Source organism: Aythya marila (assembly GCF_965140915.1).
Source record: "Aythya marila genome assembly, chromosome: 3".
Classification (NCBI taxonomy): domain Eukaryota; kingdom Metazoa; phylum Chordata; class Aves; order Anseriformes; family Anatidae; genus Aythya; species Aythya marila.
In genome coordinates this window covers 34,616,209-34,637,268 of record NC_139044.1, presented here as the reverse complement: position 1 = coordinate 34,637,268, position 21,060 = coordinate 34,616,209, and the positions used below count along the sequence as shown (strand labels likewise).

Sequence of the window (21,060 nt, the reverse complement as noted above, 5' to 3'; positions counted from 1 at the left end):
TGTGGCCTCATTCTTGAATTTGTTGTGTGAAAACTGAAGCCTCAGACATTGACATTCTTTTCAGTAGAGGTAGTTTGGGAATACAACTGGGAGTTTCTATGAGGTTGGAGAAAACGGCAAAACACAGAACTTGTTGCAGACCGTGAAATCAATAAGCAGTATCCAAATCTGTGTTGGACCAAGTACAGTAGGTTTCCACAAACACATGTACACAATGTGATTTTTTTTTTAAATGCTTATGTGCCTTTTTACTGAAAATTTCTCAAGCTGTCTATTTTTAAACTACTATTTTGTAAAATAGTTGTTTATAAATGAAAGCTGCAAGGGCAAACAAAACTCTTGCTTTTAATGAAACAAAAAGATGCAGACCTACTCTTTTCCACTTTTCTTTGAGTTGTGTAGTGCTTCCACTGCAGTCCTTGATTAGGCTTCTGTTTACATTATCAGCTGGAATATTTTCATGTAAAATTTGCTTAATCTGAAGAGGACAGCTCTTGTGTTCTGTCCGATAGCAGTAGACATAACAGCCAGCTGTAAACCTTCAGTAAAACAGCACTTTGTACAAGCAATGAGTGCATATTATCACTACAAAATCAGTAATCTTGACTTGTGCTTCTCAGAAATGTGAGATCTTGTGATGAGGCTTTACAAAATCAGGAAGTTGTTATCTCCACCTTGTAGAACGTTAGTGCACCCAGTAAAGGAAACAAGTATTTTATGTTGGTTGGACCTTATTGAGAGACTTGAGGCTTGTTAGAAGTCTTCCACAAAAAAAAAAAAAAAAAAATCTAAGTCATGCTGGTGCTGCTGAAGTTTTATTGTTCTATTTAACAGTATGGTTGTTTCTTCCCATGAAACTTATTTTATTCTTCAGCCTTTATCTCAGTCTATGCCAGTCCTTGAGAATAAACTCCTGTATGCCTTTGGATGGTGCAACAGAAAAGGGTAATGGTTGTTTGCTTTCTTACAGCCTTTGAAGAACTCCTTTTCTTTACTACTAAGAGGATGTTACTGTAGGACAATAACACTCTTCCCAATGCATTGTAATTGTAATACAGATTTCAAATCAGAAATATTACCTGCAACACCACATCACAGAAATATTTTCATTAAACTTAACCAACCACTGTTAAGCTGGAGCTTGGTTTAGATGGGGAAGTTCATCTACACTACCACGCTTAATGAGTTGATTAAAAACTATTACTTAGGTTGAGAACTTGTTTTAATTTACAGTTTAATTTTGCTCACGCTCAATTTATTTTCTTCTTTTACTGACACTGTTTTTCATTTAAATGGCTTTTGTTATTTACTGTCTTACATTCCTGTTTCTGATTTAGTACAAAGACAGCACTGCCATCCTTTCTTGGCTCTCAATTCTGCTGTCCAAATTGCTTTGACTGGCCCATATTAGGGTCCCCTTGTTCTTCTATCCCATCATCTTCTGCTCCCATTTCTTAAAGGTGGATGACTAGAAGTGTGCTAATCATGACAGCTGAGTTTCACCAATGTTTTTCTGAATGACAGTAATACATCAAGGAAAAGGAATTTCAACCATTTAACATTTTGTTGTTTTGTCTTTATTGATGTGCTTCTGGTTTTGAAATACCTAAAATTTATGATTGGGTGCGTGAGAAATAATGAAAAACAGGTATTTCACCTGCACTTACTGCTGCTGGCATATGTCAAGGAATGGGAAAGGAAAGGCACAATAAATTGTGGTAGGTGTCTAGAACATCTTAACTCAGGCTTTTAAATTGCCAAGTTTTTTGTTTGTTTGTTTGTTTGTTTTGAAAAAGGTTCTTCATTAAGATATATTTTCCTTGAAGCCAACAAATTAATATGATTTACTTGTGTACAGTTGGTCAGGACTGTTTGCAGGCCTGTCAAATCAGCCATGCAATAAATATCTGAAAAAGATGTTTGTATATTTAAGACGTGTCAAAGTCTATAATGTCACCAGATTTACAGGGTGCCCAAGTCCACAGGTAATGGCAAGGATGGCATCGTATCTTTCATTTATAAGGACTGAGAACTGTAAACTGAGAACAGTAAACTGGAACTGTGGAAGATATGGCCAGTCTGCCTGCTGACTGCTTTGTCACTACTTCTATGTCATTACTTCTGTGCTTACGGCACTGCTGGAGCTTATCGCAGCCCATGTTCTACCTGTATAAGACCTTATCTTCTCTAAATAAAATCAATTACAAAACCTATATTGCTTTCAAGGGCAATAAGGTCCAATTTCAAGATACAGAAGTTCTGAAACGCTCCTCTTTAGGTTAATTGAAGGAGAACCTCTGTCCATAGCGTATACTGGAAAAGGAGTTTGTACCAACTTGACAGATGTTAAGCTGCATTTTGCCAGCTTGCTGTCTCTTGTGGGAGGATGTAATTCAGCCAAATCAGATGATTTTCCAGTGGTTCTCTTGTGTGGGCAAGCGATCATATTGTGTATGTTTCTGTTAAATCAATGCCCTTTCCTGGAACTACTTTCTCTGTTGCTTTGCAGGTTTAGAAGTTGGGAAGTCAGGGGTGTTAAGTGGTACATTTACTCCCTTCTCACTTGTTTGTCCCACAAAAGACAATTCTTTTGTCATGTTAGTGGTGATCATTTCCCAGGATATTTGCCATTTCTTTTAACTATTAGTCCTTGTTCCACATGCCAAAGTACAAAAGTTAAGAGTGCGCTTGCATCTTGGGAAGCAACCTGTCCTCAGACGAGCTCTCTCAATTAGATTTATTACTGAGCTGTAACTTTCCATGCAGAGCATAAACTTTGCAAAGCTGGTGCTCACCCTGGTGGGAGTGAAGAGGCGGTGGTTCTAGTTACAGGGTGGCAGTGAAAGTTGCTGTTTGACCAGGTAAATAAGGCTGGTTGGGAAGGTAGTGTTCCAGTGCATTACAGGAATACTAAGACTCACTTTTTCCACATAGAAGCAACATAAGGGCTAGCTGTAGGTAGGGCAGAATTCAGTGCAGAGATCAGCATTTACATCTATATTAACTACTGGAATGGTCAGCTCACGAACATCTGGCTTTAATTTGGGGATGGGCAGACAGAGGGAGGAGAGTGGAATATTCACAAGACCTAATGCTGGCACTATAGAAATGCCCAAGAAATTACTTCTTATTTTTTTTCTGTATCCTGTGAATTTAATCCTGCTCATACTCTGTCTAATTTTGATTATCTTTCCAAGCAGGGAGTTGCTGGCACAATTGCTTACCTTCTCTATACCCAAGAAATAATGTGGAATTAATTTGACCGTAGACTCACAAATTGTTTCCACTGGACTGTGTCTTGAGGCCTCTGGACTCATAAATACTAGCTACAATTGAATTTTTTATGAGTCTTTCAGGTTCAAGCAAGTACAAAGATGGTTCTTTACGTCTCCTCTAAAATCTTGATTTATTGCCTGGCCTTCTGATAACAAGCTGAAGCCAGACTAAATCATATATTTTTTAATTTTACATGTATAAACCTCTTTCCTCTCTCCTCCCTCCTTGTCTCTGACCAATTAGAGCTATTTTTGGTTAATAAATTGAGATTGTTCTTGAAGAGCATGACTTGTTCTGCACAATATGGGTTAATCAACAGATTGCCTTTTCAAAGGATCACTTAATCTGGTTAAATTGTAAGCTAACAAGAAGAAAACAAATGAGCACTTAGCAGAATGAAGTAACAAGTGTCCCTATCTGTGACAAATGTGCATTCTTTACCCTGGTTCTTTTTTCCAGCTAGGTAGGGTGTGGAGTAAGAGAACAGTGGTTTAATATGCTTGTGCCTGCAATGCTGTCTTCACTGAGAATGCCCTTTGCAAGCAGAGAAAATTATTTCCCCTCTTCTCCACACTGTCAGTGCTAGTAGTTTTGGATTAAAAAGCTTGATGATTGGTCTCTGTTACAAATGTTAACTTTTTGATACTGTTCTCACACATACATTGCACTTCCAAGAATGTAAAACAAAATCCAGTGCCCAGATGTAAGTCTGTGCCCTGTTTCCTTTGAGACTCAATCTACCTGAGAACTTCCTGCCTGGTTTTATATGTATAATTGGTGGTGAGTTAAAATAGCGATGCCACAGGAGGAGGAAATAGCTGCCATCAGTGCTTGGGAGGAGATGGGGGGACAACTCCTTTCATTCTAGCAGAATAGTTAGAGAGAAGGTCCCATCTGCAAGGGCAGGATGGATTTTTAGGCCATTACCCTAATAAAGGTAGAGACCTGTAACAGTATTATCCTGTGATTTATTTATGATTGTGTTGCATAGAAAAACAAGTGCTTTTGAGAAACTCCACTCCTCAAATTCTTGAAAAGTCCTGGAGCCTGTATGCAGGAGTGTACTAGGCTGTAGGAAGGATGCTCTTGTTTAATTTCTCTCCGCACATACAGGTTATTCTGGGGGTGGGCAGTGTAAAATTTGAAAAGGACAGCTAACATGATATAACTTAGGTGCAAGTAGGAATTAATTGGCTTATCTGACAAACTGTCTCTCAGAATCTTAGAATCACAGAATGGTTTGGATTGGAAGGGACCTTAATGATCATCCAGTTCCAAACCCCTGCCATGGGCAGAGATATCTCCCACCAGACCAGGTTGTCCAAAGCCCCATCCAACCTGACCTTAAACACCTCCAGGGATGGGGCATCCACAGCTTCTCTGGGCAGCCTGTGCCAGGGCCTCACCACCCTCTCAGTAAAGAATTTCTTTCTAATGTTTAATCTAAGTCTACCCTCTTTCAGTTTAAAACCATTACTACTTCTCCTATCTCCTACGTGCCCTGATAAAGAGTCTCTCCCCATCTTTCCTGTAGGCCCCTTTTAGGCAGTGAAAGGCTGCTCTAAGGAGCCTTCTCTTCTCCAGGCTGAACAACCCCTACTCCCTTAGCCTGTCTTCATAGCAGAGGTGCTCCAGCCCCTTGATCATCCTGGTGGCCCTCCTCTGGACTTGTTCTAATAGGTCCCTATCCCTGTGCTGAAGTTCAGAGCTGAATGCAGGGATCCAGGTTGGGCCTTACAAGAGCAGAACAGAGGGGACAATCCCCTCCTTCACTCTGCTGTCCATGCTGCTTCTGATGCAGCTTAATGTTTGCTGTTCAGCAATTCCTGTTTGCTTTGGGGTATTTCTGTGTTCTTCCTCAGTTCTGAGCACCTAAATAAATGTCACATGTAGCTTCCTGAGAACTACACCAAATAGCAATATTTTCTAGTGTAAAAGTATGTAGGGCTTAGATCAGAGTGCCTTCTAGTCTTCAAGCTCAGTGCTTCATGTCCTTTCGAGGATGTACATAGAGTTTCTTTATGGCACAGTAATGCAGTCCCTTAGATGAGAGTATTTTCCCCCGCTAAAGGCCAATTCTGCTTTGTTTTATTTTGTATGCCTATGTCCAGCACCATGATCTTCAGGTGTTCTAACTGCACAGCCTGTTCTGCTTTTGGGCTGATCAGTAGATGTAAAGGAATCAGCAGCTGTAATCCACGGCTCTCCTCATAGTGCAGGCTTTCGTTGGAATCTGGCTGGTTTCAAAGTCCAGTGCATGACAACATAGCCCACTCTGCATTCTCCAGCAAATAAAACCAGTACGTCTGCTAAAACAAATCAATTAGTGCTAGGCACACTGAAGTCTAGGAACAGGAATTTCCCCAGTATTTTCAATAAAGGGTTGTGACAAAACAAACTAATTAGTAAATCAAGAGAGCCCTCTGGGTGTGCTGTATTTTATATTAACAGATCCAAACAATGTTTGGTTTGCTGTCCTGTTATGTAACTGAATTATGCAAAGTGAAAACCAGGCATGTATTTACGTGCATTCTTTATATATCGGGCTTAGATGTAGGGACAGCTCTGTATGAAGTGGCATGTGCTGGAGGCTCTATTGGGTAAGAAGAGGTATGCTTAGATGGAAGTCCAAGTTGCTGACAGACCAAAATTAAGCCTAATGAAGGGAAAGTAATAACAACTGTAAAGTGTCTTGGATCTACAACTTGTATGTGCATAAGGAATCGCCATTGCATAAATAGCATGAAACACTGAGAAGCTGCTTGGGTGAATAAAGAATCAACAAGATAGTTAAACTTTTTCTGCAGAGCAAGTTATTATTATTTTTTTTTTAATAATCCTTTTGATTAAAATGTAGTATCTACAGTGCATTTGACCTATATGTGTACCTTTCTATTTTCTATGCTAAGATACTGGTAGATCATTTAAAGTCACCTTTAGCCAATTTAAATAACTTTTATGATTGGCTTGTTAAAAAAGCCAACTGATATATTGAAGCAAGTAAGAAGAAGAGTTAAGGACAACTTAGTTTTCCTTTCTCTGAAGACATTCTATCTACTGTGTCAGTAGGAGTGTGAAAATACCATCTTGTTCAGGCTTAAATTTTGGCATTGCTGGAAAGAAAACCCTCCCCTCAAGTATGTAAACGCATATTTTGCCAGGATTTTTTTTTTTTCAAAGCTGTAACTTTCAAAAGTGTGCCCTTTGATGGGAACAGTATTTTAAGATTAAACTGTTGATTAAAAAATGCAAAATATGTTTTTACTTGCAATAACACTTAATAAACCATTTTTTAAAGCAGCGTATGACAGAAAGGAGAAAAATTGTGTCCCCTGCTGTTTGTAGTTGTTCTATGTAGGAATGTAAACAGTGGGACTAACACTTGCTTTGCAGGGTTTGATTTTATTTTTGTTCTAGCTCAATTCATAGATAAGGGGGAAGGAATCTTGTATGCTAATATTGGTCTCTGGCTTTTTAGGTGCTGTTAATATATGTTTTTGCTTAGGTTTATTATTTGAAAATATGTGGTTTTTTTATTCTTTTAGAAGTAAGCTGACATTATTCCCTCAATGACTACTTCCCATTGGTTGACCAAATTTCAACTTTTCACTTGTGGTAGGTGGCTACTGCCCATAATCACATTATTCTATTAAAAGCTTCCTGTTTCAACGCTGGATCTTACACTCATTACAACAGACTGTACAAGTGCTAGGATCTTCATGAGTCTGGAGAACCTGGCAACTTTTAGTGGAGGACAGGTTGGAAGAAATGCCAAACACAGCAGCTGAATTAACTGAGGATTCACTTACATGTGCTCAGTTCATCTGAATGTGGAATTTTTCTTGTTTTATTCACCCTCATCATCCTTCTCTCATGCAGGTGCTGCTGACTCATATCCTGTACCTTTTGCCCCAACCGCCTTCTAACTCTACTCTCTGCATAGGTCAGTAAAGGACAGTAAAACTTTGACAGGTTAGCAAGACACAAGGGTGTTGCCTGTTAGATCGAGACAATATGGTTCACTTGTCTTATTTTTCTTTCTACAAAAAAGGTCGCAAACCATTCCCCACAGAAGTGAAGTAGGAAATCCAGGACTCAGCTAAAAGTCTTCTTTTCACATCTGGCGTCGTTCTTGTCCTGACAAACATCAAATTCATATTGCAAACACAGATAATGCTGAGAGGGAAATGAAAGGTCAACCATCCAAAGTCCTGCTAGTTAGCATAGTCCTGCGTGGACTGTAAAGTGGCTAAGGCAGTCTGAAAGGCTTGTTCTCTTGGCCCTTTGTGTTGGCCCTGGTTGTATGTCAGCGTATTTCAGTCAGCTGGGATCTAGGAGTCTAAGTGAGCTTCAGAACAAGCCTGTCCCTAACTAGAGATGGGAGTGGGGAAAAACGGATTTCAGAAACCACGGATCTGTGCTTTTCCTGGTGACTTAGATCTCTTCTGGAGTCATCGACAGTTACAGACATGGTTTCCTGCGAATTCCTGAGCTGAGTGGATTACGTACAGAATTTGCCAGATGCTAAATGTTTGTCAGAAATGCACCAGTCCAACCGAGGTGCTGCTGTTTTGTATTTTGGGCCATGGATTTTTGTTAAAGACTTTCTCATGTCTCCCAACAATGATGAGCTTTGATTTCTCTGTACACAGCAGCCCTCCTAAAGGTGACACTGGAAGAGCTGCCATTTGAGCTACCTAGATCATTTAGTCTTATTTACATGTATTCTCCTGTCTTTCTGCAGCTCTGCCACGTTGCATCTCTGGCTACCAAAGCGAGCATCGTGGCATAGCAAGGTTTTTGTAGCAGTAGTGCAGCTATCTTTGGAAGCGAAGGCTGGCTTGAAATATGTAGTTTCAAGAATATATAGGTTAATGTGAAGGTTTTGGAGAACTCAAACAGAAAAAAATCATAAATCATTACATGTATATACCTCGTATATACAGACATGAAAAGTGGGGAAAAAGTTTCTCTGAGTTGTACTCATTGGTAAAACTATTAGTTGCATAGTTGGCTTCTCTTTCCCTTTCCTTACCCAAACCCCACGCTGCCAAGAGGTTTCAGTGAGGAAAATATTTTCTCTGATGTGCACTAACCTCCATTCAATGAGGACACATCAGGGAAGGGGAGGAGGAAGGCAGTTGCCTTGAATCTTTTTCCTTTTATTTCCCCCCCTTCTTTAACAACTACAACTCAAAACAACAGATTATGGCTCTTTTTTAATTTATGGCATATATTCCTAGTTTGACTGTGAATCCACTACTATTGATCTAGCTCTACAGTACTTAGAAATTCAGGCTGTGCCTGTGAAATTGCTTCTGGTGCTTTTAATATGCAAACAGATGTCCAAGTGCAATATGCCCACAGAGCAGGACATTTCTGGCCACGGCGACTGTGTTGCCTGCCTGCACAAGGAGTCTGATGAAGTTCTTCTGTCAGTGTAGGTCTGACCACACATGGGCATTTTTTTTTTCCCCTTGAAAAAGAATACAGATGTAGTGGCCTTCTTTTCTCTATTTGCACATAATACGAAGACAATATTATCTAGGTCAGCCAAACTGTAACGTAGATCTGGCATGGGAGCATAGAAAAAAAAAAAGAGACTTAAAAAAAAATATTGCTAAGATAAACGTTAACGACTAAATATGTTTTGATTGCGTTTAAAATCTGATTATTGTAAACAGCTGACTGCTACTGTAACTTTATAGCTCTAGCCAGATAAGCCAGGTAAGTACAAAAAATGTAGGCAATTTGTTGCCTAAGAAAGGTGTGAAGGTTGCATGATATGGATTTATTTATTTATTCATTTTTAAAGTCATTAAGAAGTCCAAAGCTCACTCTTGATTCTGTAAGCCATGAAAAATATCCATACAGCTTCTTGCACCACTTTATCTATTTGTTTTCAGGTAGCTTTCACTCTTAATCACTCAAATCCCTTGTGTAAATCAAAGACAACAAAGCAGTGCTGTGATTGCCAGTGGATTTGAATCCTGCTATGTTACTCTTTTACTGCTGGATTTGGTTAAAACTAAAAACTGCTTAAAAAGGAACAGCAATATAGAGTTTCATTTGATTATTGTAAATCTAAACCCTACAACTCTGGACAATTTTATTATGCTTGGCTAAATTGTCTGTATTATACATACCTGTGATTAAATGACTACTCCACAGTTTCCAGACTTCTTCAAATTGTGTAAAAGATTTGGATGTCAATGTAAAAAATGAGATTGCTGCTGAAGCTTTATGCCTTGTAGGAAGATCATCTTGGTAGATTTGTAGTTCTCAGTGTTTATCTGTGCTTTAAATGCTCACACCTAGATGAAGGAAGGTGATTTCACAGTCTTTCGGAAGTGGGGATAAAGCCCAGGGGACCTGAAAGGATGCACCAGTTGTTGCTTTAATGCTCTGCTTTGGATGCACCAGACACCTGTGATTGCCTATGTTGTAGGAAATACACGATAATACTCATGAGTAGAATGAAAGCCAGCGGTTCTCACTTCGGGTTTAATGGTTCAATCACATCTCCTTTCTTATGGAGAAAAGGGGAATTGTTCATACCACCTAGAGAACTTTAAAGCTACCCTTAGGCTTATGTGTCGGATCTCTAGGGAATGCTTTAAATAACACAGGCTTCAGCCTCTTCAAAGGAGACCTGGCACTAAGCAGTATCTGGCTGTTCTTTTTGTATGTAATAGGGTGTCTGTGGGCAGGATCTATTGCTCTAGTATACATAGCCCCTTTATTTTTCTGTGTCTTTAGCTCATTTTGCTGTAAGCACCCCTGGAATTTCTTTTTTTTTTTTTTTTTTTTTTTTTTTTCCTATTGCTTATTTTTATCAGATTCAGGCAATCCATACTAAAGTGTCTAGGATATATAAAATATAAAATTATGCCTACCTGATATGCAAAACCTGTATCACAGCTTTACTGCACTCCTTAACTTAGTATAACATCACTAACCACATGTGGGTCCTCTCACACCTCAACCATTCTGTGATTCTTTCACTTGTATGCAATTGCTTGTGTGCCAAAGACTGCAGGAATAACTGTCAGTACTTGCGGAAGTCATTTTTTTGCTGTAGCAAAGGTAGCCTTATGGTCCATTTGGCCTTTTAAAGGAAATTTTCGGTAGTTTAATATGGTCCATGACAGAGAAGCCAAATGCATTCAAACTCATATTCAGATAATATTGTGTGAACTACAGCTATAACAACCTGACTATAGCCATTATGAAATATGACTGGGTTTGGATAATGATGAATTGGCTCAAAAATCAGTACTGGTGTTTGACAAGGGTGTATATATACAACCTTCTTTGCAACCTCTTTCTTATTAGGAGTGAACAAAGATACCACTATAAAGAGATTTCAGATCAGAATTTACTTGCAAGTCATATTTTTGTAATGGAGTTGTAAAACTGACTTTTAACAGCTTGCACATTTTACTTGGGACTTAGTACTGGATGGAAGCCACTTTCTAAACGTTTCCTAGAAAGAAGAAAATTTGTGTATTTGTGTATTTCTTCACACGTCAAATGGTGGAAGGTGATAGTCTTCTCCCATTTTCCTTTCTTCTGAAGTTCAAGAAGCTGAAGTAAAATGGCACATTCCACATAGTTACTCCCTCCTAAGCATGCAGACAGACTCCAATTTGCCAATTCCTTTAGTTTTATACCTTTGCATTACTTCTAGAGGGACTAAATGTCATTCTGCTGTGACTGATTTTACCTTGAAGTGCTACTGATCAGATTTCAAACTCGCCATGCCTCCTGTGTATATAAACAGAAGTAGGAACATATCTATATTTCTGTGGGTCAAGGCTTCTCCTTTCTGTTTTCTCTCTGTTCAAGTTGCTTTTGAGAACTTTCAGTCATATTGTTACTTGTACAGAGGGATGTAAGTGGTATGTTCCCAAAGCATCTGAGATGCTCCTTTCCTTTGCCTGAGATACAGGAGATATAACAAGTTGTTCTTGTGTGCTCTGGTAAATCTTGAGCAAAGTTGATCATCAGAGAGCCTGTAAAAATGTCACCAAACCCAGGAGACACTCAAACCTGTAGTGGAGCAGTCCTGGAGTTTATCTGTTGGGGTTGTACCTGCAAATGGAGCAAATTGTCTGCTTGATTATATTCAGATGACCTCCTGGTTTCTACTTGTGTTAGTGTAATCAGAAGATGCATTACTTTTATTTGCATCTTAAGAATTGCTCTGCAGTTGCAATGTCTGTTTACTCTCAGCAATAGCTCTAGGGACTGGCGCTTACTTATTTTCCTTTTTCACTTGCCAAACTACAGATTTGGGGTGGTGGGGAGTGAGGGAGGAGAGGAGGAGGTTTGACTGATGTGAGGCAAAAGTCATTCGACACTAAATAAGTTTTCTTCACTTTTTCCGTACCAAACCATCATGAGGTGGGGTCTAAAGAGACGTAAATTCCGAGTTAGCAAACCATTTTCAGCTTTTGAAATTGGGCATACTTGAAAATGTATTTTCTAAACGACATCTCTCAGGGCATTGAGAGTACCTAAACAATCTGCTCTCTTCTTCTTTTCCCTCCCTACCCTCTGTTTTTGTATGTGAAGGCCTTCTAAATAAATTTTCCGTAGTTTAAGAACTCCAATGCAGGCAACCCGGGACATTGTGTATCCTAGATTATGATAATCTATGACAGTGCCTAACATTTACCAAGGGGGGTGGGGAGGAACATATTTGCTGTTCAGTTGTACAGTGTCCACTTGTACATGCATTATTTGTTGAAGCCAAAATATTTAATCATTTCAGTATGGGCAAAAGTTTTCCTGCTTGGAAAGCAGCTACATTTTCCCTCCTGCACCAAAGCTATCAAAGCTTGTTTTGTGACTGTCTCTGTTCTTGCAGCTGGGATAAAAGTAACTTGAAAAGGCTAGACTGAAAATTGCAGACAAACATATGCTAATAGCAGATAGCTGTGCTAACAGGGACAAGAAGGAGGTGGCAGCTTTGGCTGGAGAGTAGCTGTGATTCTTAATGTTAAGTGTTAACACAGCTCAGAGAGCTGCTATCTTGTCCGAAATGCCAGCTGACTGGGTGTGAAGGGCAGCCATGTGCTACCCATCCCAGCAGCTTCTTCCCCTTGGATCTGGGCCCTCTTGCCACATCCAGACCTTGGCAGACCTTGAAGTAACTGTACATACTTAATGGGGAACTGAGCTCATGAACTGAAGGTGGAGTAATGCAATGAGATAATGGCCCAGTGACAATGGAAACATACTTCAGTGCATCTCATATGAGATCAGTTGCTTTGTGAGAAAAAATAGAAATCCAAGTGAGTTTATAGCACAGAAAAAAACTGGAGAACTTGATATTACCATTTTGTGCAGTTTTGATGGGCAGTGGAAGAAGTCAAGGCATCTTTTCAGGGATGATAGATCACGGATTGTGTCTATAGGGTGCTTTGGATATCTTTTGGGACTTTCAGGAAATTCATCTACAGAGCGTGACAGAAAAGTATGAAGTTACTTCAGTCAGATTACAGAACATTGTGATCTGTTATAGCTGCCTCACATATTTTTTGGAAGGGGGTGGCTTACTTGCCTGCTGTCAAACTGCCCGTTTTAGGGCTATTTCTTAAGTGCTATTTTCTTTTGACAAATGACTGCCTTGGTGAGAACTCCCTCTGCATCCTTTTCTGTTGAGAGCCTGGAGGCTATGGAAAGACCGCATGCAGCTCTGCACACACCTTCAGATTCCCAGCAGAAAGGTCTAGTTCTGTACCTTCATTCACTTCCAGTGCTCCTCCTTTTATCTTCCATAATAGCTTGTGTGTTGAAAGTGCTTTTTTAATTAAATTGTTTGCATCTCGTATATGCTCAATATATTCACTTTGAGGGCATTTTTATTGCAGTAGAAGGGTGGTGATATGTAAGTCTCAAGAATAATTAAAACTTGTGTTAACTTGTGTATGTTTTTAACAGTGATTGAACTTTGTGTTGAGTCTTTGCTAGGTACAAGATCAGATCTTAATCAAATAGGAAGGAAAGAAGGGGCAAATGAAGGAAGGAAGGGTTGGTTGTAGGCACCTATATAAGTTATTACCAGTTTAAGGTAAACCTCACCTGTCATGTTAAAAGAATGCATATATATATATATATATATATTTATATTTGTATAATGAATATATGAACCCCCATATATATATGAACCCTCTAATTTTAGATATTTAGCTCAAGCTAGTTTTTGTATTCAGACTTATCAAGGGAGAGATGGAAAGTGAGATATTCTGAATCATCTTTTGGTGGCACCTTCAGCTCTCTGTGTGTGGATGTAGCCTTACAAGGTTAGACCACCTTGGTTTACAGTTGGGAAAAAAAGCAGAGCAAGTTGATAAGGCTTTAATAGCAGCATTATATGGCAGAGAAAAGATTTATATAACTAGGGACTTTCAGGAGAGAATGTGGTAAACCATACTTCTCTTTTACGTCAGGGAGCTGGAAATACACATCCAAATCAGCAAGATGTACAATGTTGATCTGAAGTTTTGACTTTGTGTGTTAAATTATCAGGTTCTTGTATTGCTGTATTTTATATAGTCTAGTCTTGGAAAGGCAGGGGAGGCTGTGTTCAGAGTCGCTTCCTACGGGGAAGATGGGGAATGAAATAGGGACCAAATTCAAAATCAATTAGTCTTGTTACATTAAATTTTTGGAAAAGTGTTAATTTGTCTTTCTTCACTGAAAATACAATGTTACATTGGCTTGTAGATGGTCTGACTTTGCCAGGAATAGCAGGTGAATTAACATGAATCACACACTTTTTGCCAAGGATTCTGTGACGTCTTGTTCATACCTAAGTCAAGCTGGGACGTGTAACAGTGTTTTGAAATGGATAGTAGTTCTGACGATGTCCCAAACGTTAAACCAAGTTCAGGAACTACACTGAAGGTTAAATGCTAGCTCAGCCTGGAGGAGTGTGTTGAGCATCTGGAAGAGATCCATTTGGGTTAAACTGGTAAATCAAGTAAGAGCTTATCTGATTAAAGCCCCTATTTAAATGTCAGAGCATCTGCACTACTTCTTACTAGCTGAAGCAAATTTTTAATATTTCATAAAATTGTCAATTTATTAGGCCAGCCTTTGCAAAAAAAAAAATAAAAATAAAATAAAAATAATAATAACAAAAAGAATCCTTACGTAGTCATTTTCCAAGTGTGAACAAAGGGAGAAAATCCCAGAGGGACAGACACATTTTTGTTTCAGGCTTCCAGGATTTCCCAAGAATGACTGTAAACTGTTTCCTACAGGTTGTGTCAAATGCTGCTGGTCAGGGGGTTGCCATCACTGGGAACAACACTTTCAACAACTGGAACTGGCCTAATGCTGTGATCTTTGCTGCTACAGTAATCACTACAATCGGTAAGCATTTGCTACATCAACTGTCCTAACTGTAGTTTTTCTTATGATCCACTGTGCTTATACTCTTCCATTTCTGTGTCAGGCTAATAATAATAAGCTTGCTATGGCTGGAGTTGTGTAGAATACACAGGTTTGTAGAGGAAAAATATTTTAGGACACTTTGCTCATGGGTGTATATAAGAACGTGTCGTTCTAATAAGTAACTGAGTCAAGGTGCTGATGGGGATAATTGAGGTCATTCCAGTTCTCTTCATTCATTCATGCACTTAAATTAACAAATCATAAAGTTCCCTAACCGAAAGCATTACCAGACATTTCATTAAACTAATATTTAAAGCACGTACATATAAGGTTTTTGTATAACTGTCCTGTTGCTCACATTCATCCTCTTCAGCTACTGAATTAGCAGTGTTCTTGGCTTACAGAACAATCTAGGCTATTTTTAATCTCTTAAAGAATATAAGGAACAAGAAGTGTGGTCTTATAAATCTCGTTACTGATTTGTGCTTATAAAACCCTTTGCATTGACATACAGAAGGTACATTGCCATCTTTTAGGGAGTAATCTTTGCTACAAGGTATTGGTACACCCTGGTTACACCTACAACATAAAAAAAAAAAAAAAAAAAAAAAAAAAAAAAAAAAAAAAGCAGAATATATATGACAAAATAACCAGAGAAGACTGGAGGTACATGTAAGTGGAAGCCTTACTGTTAGGTCATACAGCACTGCATTTTCTATTATTTGAAACTCACAATACCCATCTTATAATCTAGTTTGTGACACAAAGAAGTCAGGAACCTAAATAAGAAAAATCTGTTCAGAGAGGGTTCTCATTTTGAGTTTGTAATGTCGTTTTGGGTTCTGTGACCAGCAAGGAATGAAATTCAATTGAAATATCTTGCAGTGTCATAACTCACCTTCCACTTAACTCTCAAACCCTTACCCTGGGAAGGTAACAGGTCAGAAAGTAAATATGCATTAATGGATCTTTCATGTGAAAGCTAACTTCAGGGTAAATTTTGAGATTTCATTTCATAAAATTGATTCAAACTCAAGCTTTTAACATTACTGCTTAAGGCTGGGGAATCTTATTAGAGGTTTTGAGATGAGTATTAGCTCATATTTATCTCATCTTGTCAAGGAAAAAGATGCACGCTATCCAGGGAACGCTTAAAATGTAGTCCTCCTCTCAGCCTGCAGTAATGGAATACACATTTTCTGAAGTAGCACTGGAAGGCATCCAGATTCAGAAGATCAGCTGGAGTAGGCTAATGTTCTCATAGACAGTGAAATAAGGAGCATCTGATACAGCAGAAGGCCATGCAATGTTGTTCTATGTATAGGTAGAATTGCCTTGAATTCTGTACAACAAAGACAGACTGTGCATATGCTTATCTCTTTTAGGTTACGGAAATGTTTCACCAAAGACGCCCTCTGGGCGTCTCTTTTGCATATTTTATGGGCTCTTTGGAGTTCCTCTCTGTTTGACATGGATCAGTGCTCTGGGGAAGTTCTTTGGAGGACGTGCAAAGAGGCTAGGCCAGTTTCTGACAAAAAGAGGAGTAAGCCTGGTAAGGTTTGTTTATCGTCCTGCTGTGTATTTTTGATGCATAAAGTATAAGCTTAATTCATCTGCTAATTGTAGTAATAAACAAACACTTGTATAAATATGAATTTCCCAAATGGTTGTTGCATAGAAATAACCGGGAGGTATTTTGGGTATGTTAATTCTTCCAGAAGTTTTAAGAAAATGAGGTCTTGCAGAAGCATTTGGTAATACATACTGTAATTTCTTTGAAGACATATATCTCCATACATGAGAAACCTATAAGATCAATATAGGTGAGGCTCTAATTTCAGAAACATTCCTTATAAGCTCCTCTGTCATGGAAATAAGCTGTCCTGCCTTGCTCCTACCTGCTTGTGTGCTAGCATAAGCACTTTCAACTGATTCGCTGCATAAGAGTAAAATACTGTTTTATTCTCAGTTACTGTTTTTTTGTTTGTTTGTTTGGTGTTGGACAAGTTTTGTCTCAGTTCTAACTGCACAGAGGTGGGATCAAATGCAGGACGGAGTGTATGGAGGATGGTGGGACTAGTTTGGGCCCTAGTTTCAGAAACAGCACTGACTTCCTTGGTTCAACACCCAAGAAGGTACAGAAAATGATGGTGAAATGTGTGTGTTTGCAGCTTTGTGAAGCAGGGTTTGTGCAGAGGTTAGATGAGTGCCAAAAGAGGTAGGAAGCATAAATAAGAGAAAAGCAACAAGCAGTCCTGACCCTCTATGCACAAATGAACCGTTGTAAGAAATAGTTGTGTTCACTTCAGTCAGTGACTATCAGTTACAGCTGATAAACTGTTAGTACAAAACTCCGAAATGACTGATACTCTCCAATGATACTCTATGCCATGGAAGGAAAAGAAAATCATCTTTTTTTCCCTGACATTTTTTTTTTTTTTTTTTTTTTTTTTCCAGAGGAAAGCACAAATTACATGCACAGCTATTTTCATCGTTTGGGGTGTCTTAGTCCATCTAGTTATTCCTCCTTTTGTCTTTATGGTGACTGAAGGATGGGATTACATTGAAGGTCTCTATTTCTCATTCATCACTATCACCACCATAGGGTTTGGAGATTTTGTTGCTGGTAAGTAATTATATTTTATGTATTATTTTGCTACATGCACAATGTGTGGCAATTCTGTTTCTAAATTCTAATTCTAAAAACTATTTTCTAAGCTTTTTAAAAACATTTTTCTGAATATAAGGTTTAATAAAATCTGAGTACTGCTCCAATGGACTGCATCTGGCTCTTCTATCTTAGTTTAGATACCTAAGACCTTTACTGGACTTAGTCTGGAGCTGAATTCTGGCGTTGGTCATCCTTCCAGCTGCCCCAGGTCCCTATTTCAGGCATGGAGCTTTCCTATCCACCATGACAGTTTAGCATCTTTAAAGGAGATCACATAACTTAAGCAGAGTGCATCAGCGCTGTGTGATACTCTCTGTGCAGCTGTCTAGAACTTGTCAACAGGAAATGCTGACCATACTGGTGTCTACCTCATAAATCCTGTCTTTCTCTAAAATCTGCTATGTTATTTGGGGCTTTGGAGATGGTCCTTGGTAAGTGGAATTCTGAGGCTGATCCTTATCTCAAAGAAAGTACCTATATCTATACTTTAAGGGCTGGGAGAATAGAATGCTTATATATTTTTTTTCAAAAAGAAGAAACTACTTTTATAGCTTACAAGGAGCACGTGCTGCCATTTTATGTTGTAGCCCAGTGGTCAGACTATACAGAATGGAGTACCTCTCAGGGTAATAACTTAAGATTTCTCATCTGAGAGTCCTCTTTCAGTAATGTTCTTGTTTTTAATTCTTTCTAGGCGTAAATCCAGATGCAAACTATCATGCCCTTTACAGATACTTTGTGGAGTTATGGATCTATCTGGGACTAGCTTGGCTTTCACTCTTTGTCAACTGGAAGGTCAGTATGTTTGTGGAAGTTCACAAAGCAATCAAGAAACGGAGGAAAAAAAGAAAAGAGTCATTTGACAACCATCCTAGGTCTAAAAAACCCCTTCAAATGGGTACCTCAAAGGATGTGAACATTTTCAGCTTCCTTTCAAAGAAGGAAGAGACCTACAATGATCTTATTAAACAAATTGGGAAGAAGGCCCTGAAGACAAACAATGACAAGATAATCAAAGTAGAAAATACCAAACAAAATATGCAGAATGCCAGTAAAGATGCTCAGGTGACTTACACAAAGACAGAGTCATTTGAGTATGATGAGTCTTCCCTGGACATTCAAAATGGTCATGTACTCAGGCACCTCCATGATAAACGTATTGGAGACAGCCCTCTAGAAGGAACCATGTTTGTAAACCAGCTAGACAGGATAAGTGAAGAAGAAGGTGAAGTATGGGATTCCAGAGACTATCGACCCTTAATATTTGAGAATGCCAATATAACGTTTGTAAATGAGGATGATGATGAAGAGGAAGATATCTCAGATGATGAAGAAACTTCAAAATCATCCATGGATGATAATCTTGTAGAGGAACCTGAAACTGAAAAAAAACTGGTAAAATTCCCATCCTCTGATGAATCTACCTTTACCAACAACGAGCTAGAACTTTCTGTGCCTTATGAACAACTGATGAATGAATATAATACAGTAAGCAATGTGAAGGCTGCAACGTGAAGCATGCTTGACAGTGGTTTTCTGAAAATGGTCAGTGCATATTGAACAAATTAATAGAGCAAGGAGAAAAGCATGTTTTTGCAACTTCTCCTATTTCTTTGAAAACAAAAGCAAGACCCAAACTAATGACCTCCAGTGTCTTTTTCCTATCCTAAGTTGGTTTCTGAGCCCATCAGCTTTGCTTATCTGAAGAGACTTGTAAAATAACAGTTGAATCAGGAGTCCTGCTCCGTCTTGGGATTTTATGGTTCTTGAACAAAGTAGACAAGAAAAAGACTAGTTAATACACTGGACCTGCTCTGCATTTATGCATTTCATTGAGGAATTAGTTTGGGAGTGTAACTATACTGTTGCAAAGAGACTGGTTTGGGCATCAAATGTGTTCGGTTACTCCACTAGCCTTTCTGAAAACCTGGATTTGAATCCTGCTTTGATCAAAAATGAAAGCAAGGGTTGCTTGTTTGTTTTTTTTTGATTGTTTTACTACCCATTGTTAAGTTTGTACCACAAAAAATTGTGCAACCACTAGTGGTTCTTAATGAGAAACTTTAGATGGAATACCAGGGACACAGATATGAGCTGAGGTGCACTGGCAGACTGAGGAGAGGAGGAAGCTTTTAAAACATCTGTCTGGAATATGTCAGTGCTTGTCAAATTATAATTGTAGCTTTGTGAACAAAATATTCAAATTAAAAATTCCAAGGAATGGATTGAGAAGGCAAAAATCCTCTGGGATGAAGCTCACCAATTGGGCTGCTAAACTGCACGTTATCCCCAGAACTGCTGAAGATTAAGGTGACTGAAAAACCTATTGATCAAAGCATGTACGAGCACAAGCAGGATGCAACAAACTTTTTTAATGCTGAAAGTGTCCTTCCACTGTCCATTTCCTAGAGGAAATACTTGAATGAATCTTATACAGTATCTATGTACAGGTGAAGTTTTAGTGACACTGCTCTTCTGAGGGGAAAAAAAATTCATTTGGAGACACAGATATTCTCTAAATGCCCTAATGCCTGTCAGAAGAGACTTGCAGCACTGCTGCTAACCTGTGCAGTGTGTTAGTCAGTATTGTTGTTTGATGTTCCTCCCTGCCTTGGTACTTCAGACTAGACTTGAATGAGAGATGATTTTTGAAACAGTTGATTATACTTTGCTTGTCTGTTTTGTTTTAAAGCCTGATCTATGTGCATACATAATGGTTATTATATCCCACTTTCAAGAAGGCTGAACAATGTCAAATCTTGTGCAAAGCTGAGATGTGATCAAGTGACTTAAGGCCATAAAGCACTTTCTAAAAGGGACTTTGGCTGTAAGCTCCTGAAAGTATTATATGTGGCTTGGAAATGGGCTTCTCACTGAGAAGGAAATATGTCTTTTTCATAAAGTTTAATCCCAAGACATTTTGGCTACAAAGAAAATTATACCATGATTTTTCTTTTTCCGTATCCTTGCATTAACCTGGACAATTCTTTCAAATGAGGCTGTTGATTATGCATCAGCAAAAAGTACTGACTTTGGTTGTATCTAATTTACTTGGAACAGAAAATAGCCAAGACCTTTGAACCTTAACATCTCAAGTTCTGTTGTTTTGTATAGTTTCACTGTATTTAAGTCATTCCAGTATGTCCTCAAGTTTCCAAAGTTCAGTGAACAGTTAAGTTGTTTCATTCTTATTTTCAGTGTAAAGCTGGCCGACTCACTAGTTCTGTAAAATGAGCTTATGGAATTTTACAGTGCTAATCTTGAATTACTGCATTTTTGTAATAACTGCAAATACGGGTTGCAGCTTCAATTGCCGGTCTCTTCTTTGGAAACTGGCAGTCTGGTTGGATGTCCTCTTGACAAGAAGTTTTGAAGTTGCCTACTGTGAAATACGAGATTGTCTGTATTGATTTCTTTTCAGCATCTTCCACGTATGAGATTTTTCAAATAGAAAGTGAACTACGGCCAAGTCTGTTATACTGACAAAAATGTGAAACCAACATCATTAGAATCAGTAGTTAATATGTATTTGATAATATTGCTATGGGGAGATTCTAATTTCAAATTCAATTGCTTTATGTTATTGCATCTGAAGTAAAAGAGGGAGATGGACTATCAAGAAGATTCTGACTTACTTTTAAATGACTCCCCCACCATGCACACACACACACACCTGCATTGTTTTAAAATGACTCCGAGCCCTTCTT

At 38.6% G+C, this 21,060-nt stretch overlaps 1 protein-coding gene across 2 annotated transcripts in view; it reads left to right on the top strand.

Moving 5' to 3' along the window:
• Positions 1-20,817, top strand: part of KCNK5 (potassium two pore domain channel subfamily K member 5) — a 35,778-nt gene extending 14,961 nt beyond the window's left edge. For both annotated transcript variants that reach the window (XM_082757806.1, XM_082757807.1), the window contains exons 2-5: positions 14,550-14,661; positions 16,068-16,234; positions 17,140-17,308; positions 18,048-20,817. In XM_082757806.1, coding sequence (XP_082613932.1) covers positions 14,550-14,661; positions 16,068-16,234; positions 17,140-17,308; positions 18,048-18,868 — 1,269 coding nt within the window. In that variant the 3' untranslated portion in view covers positions 18,869-20,817. The remainder of the gene's footprint in view (positions 1-14,549; positions 14,662-16,067; positions 16,235-17,139; positions 17,309-18,047) is intronic.
• Positions 20,818-21,060: the final 243 nt, after the last annotated feature.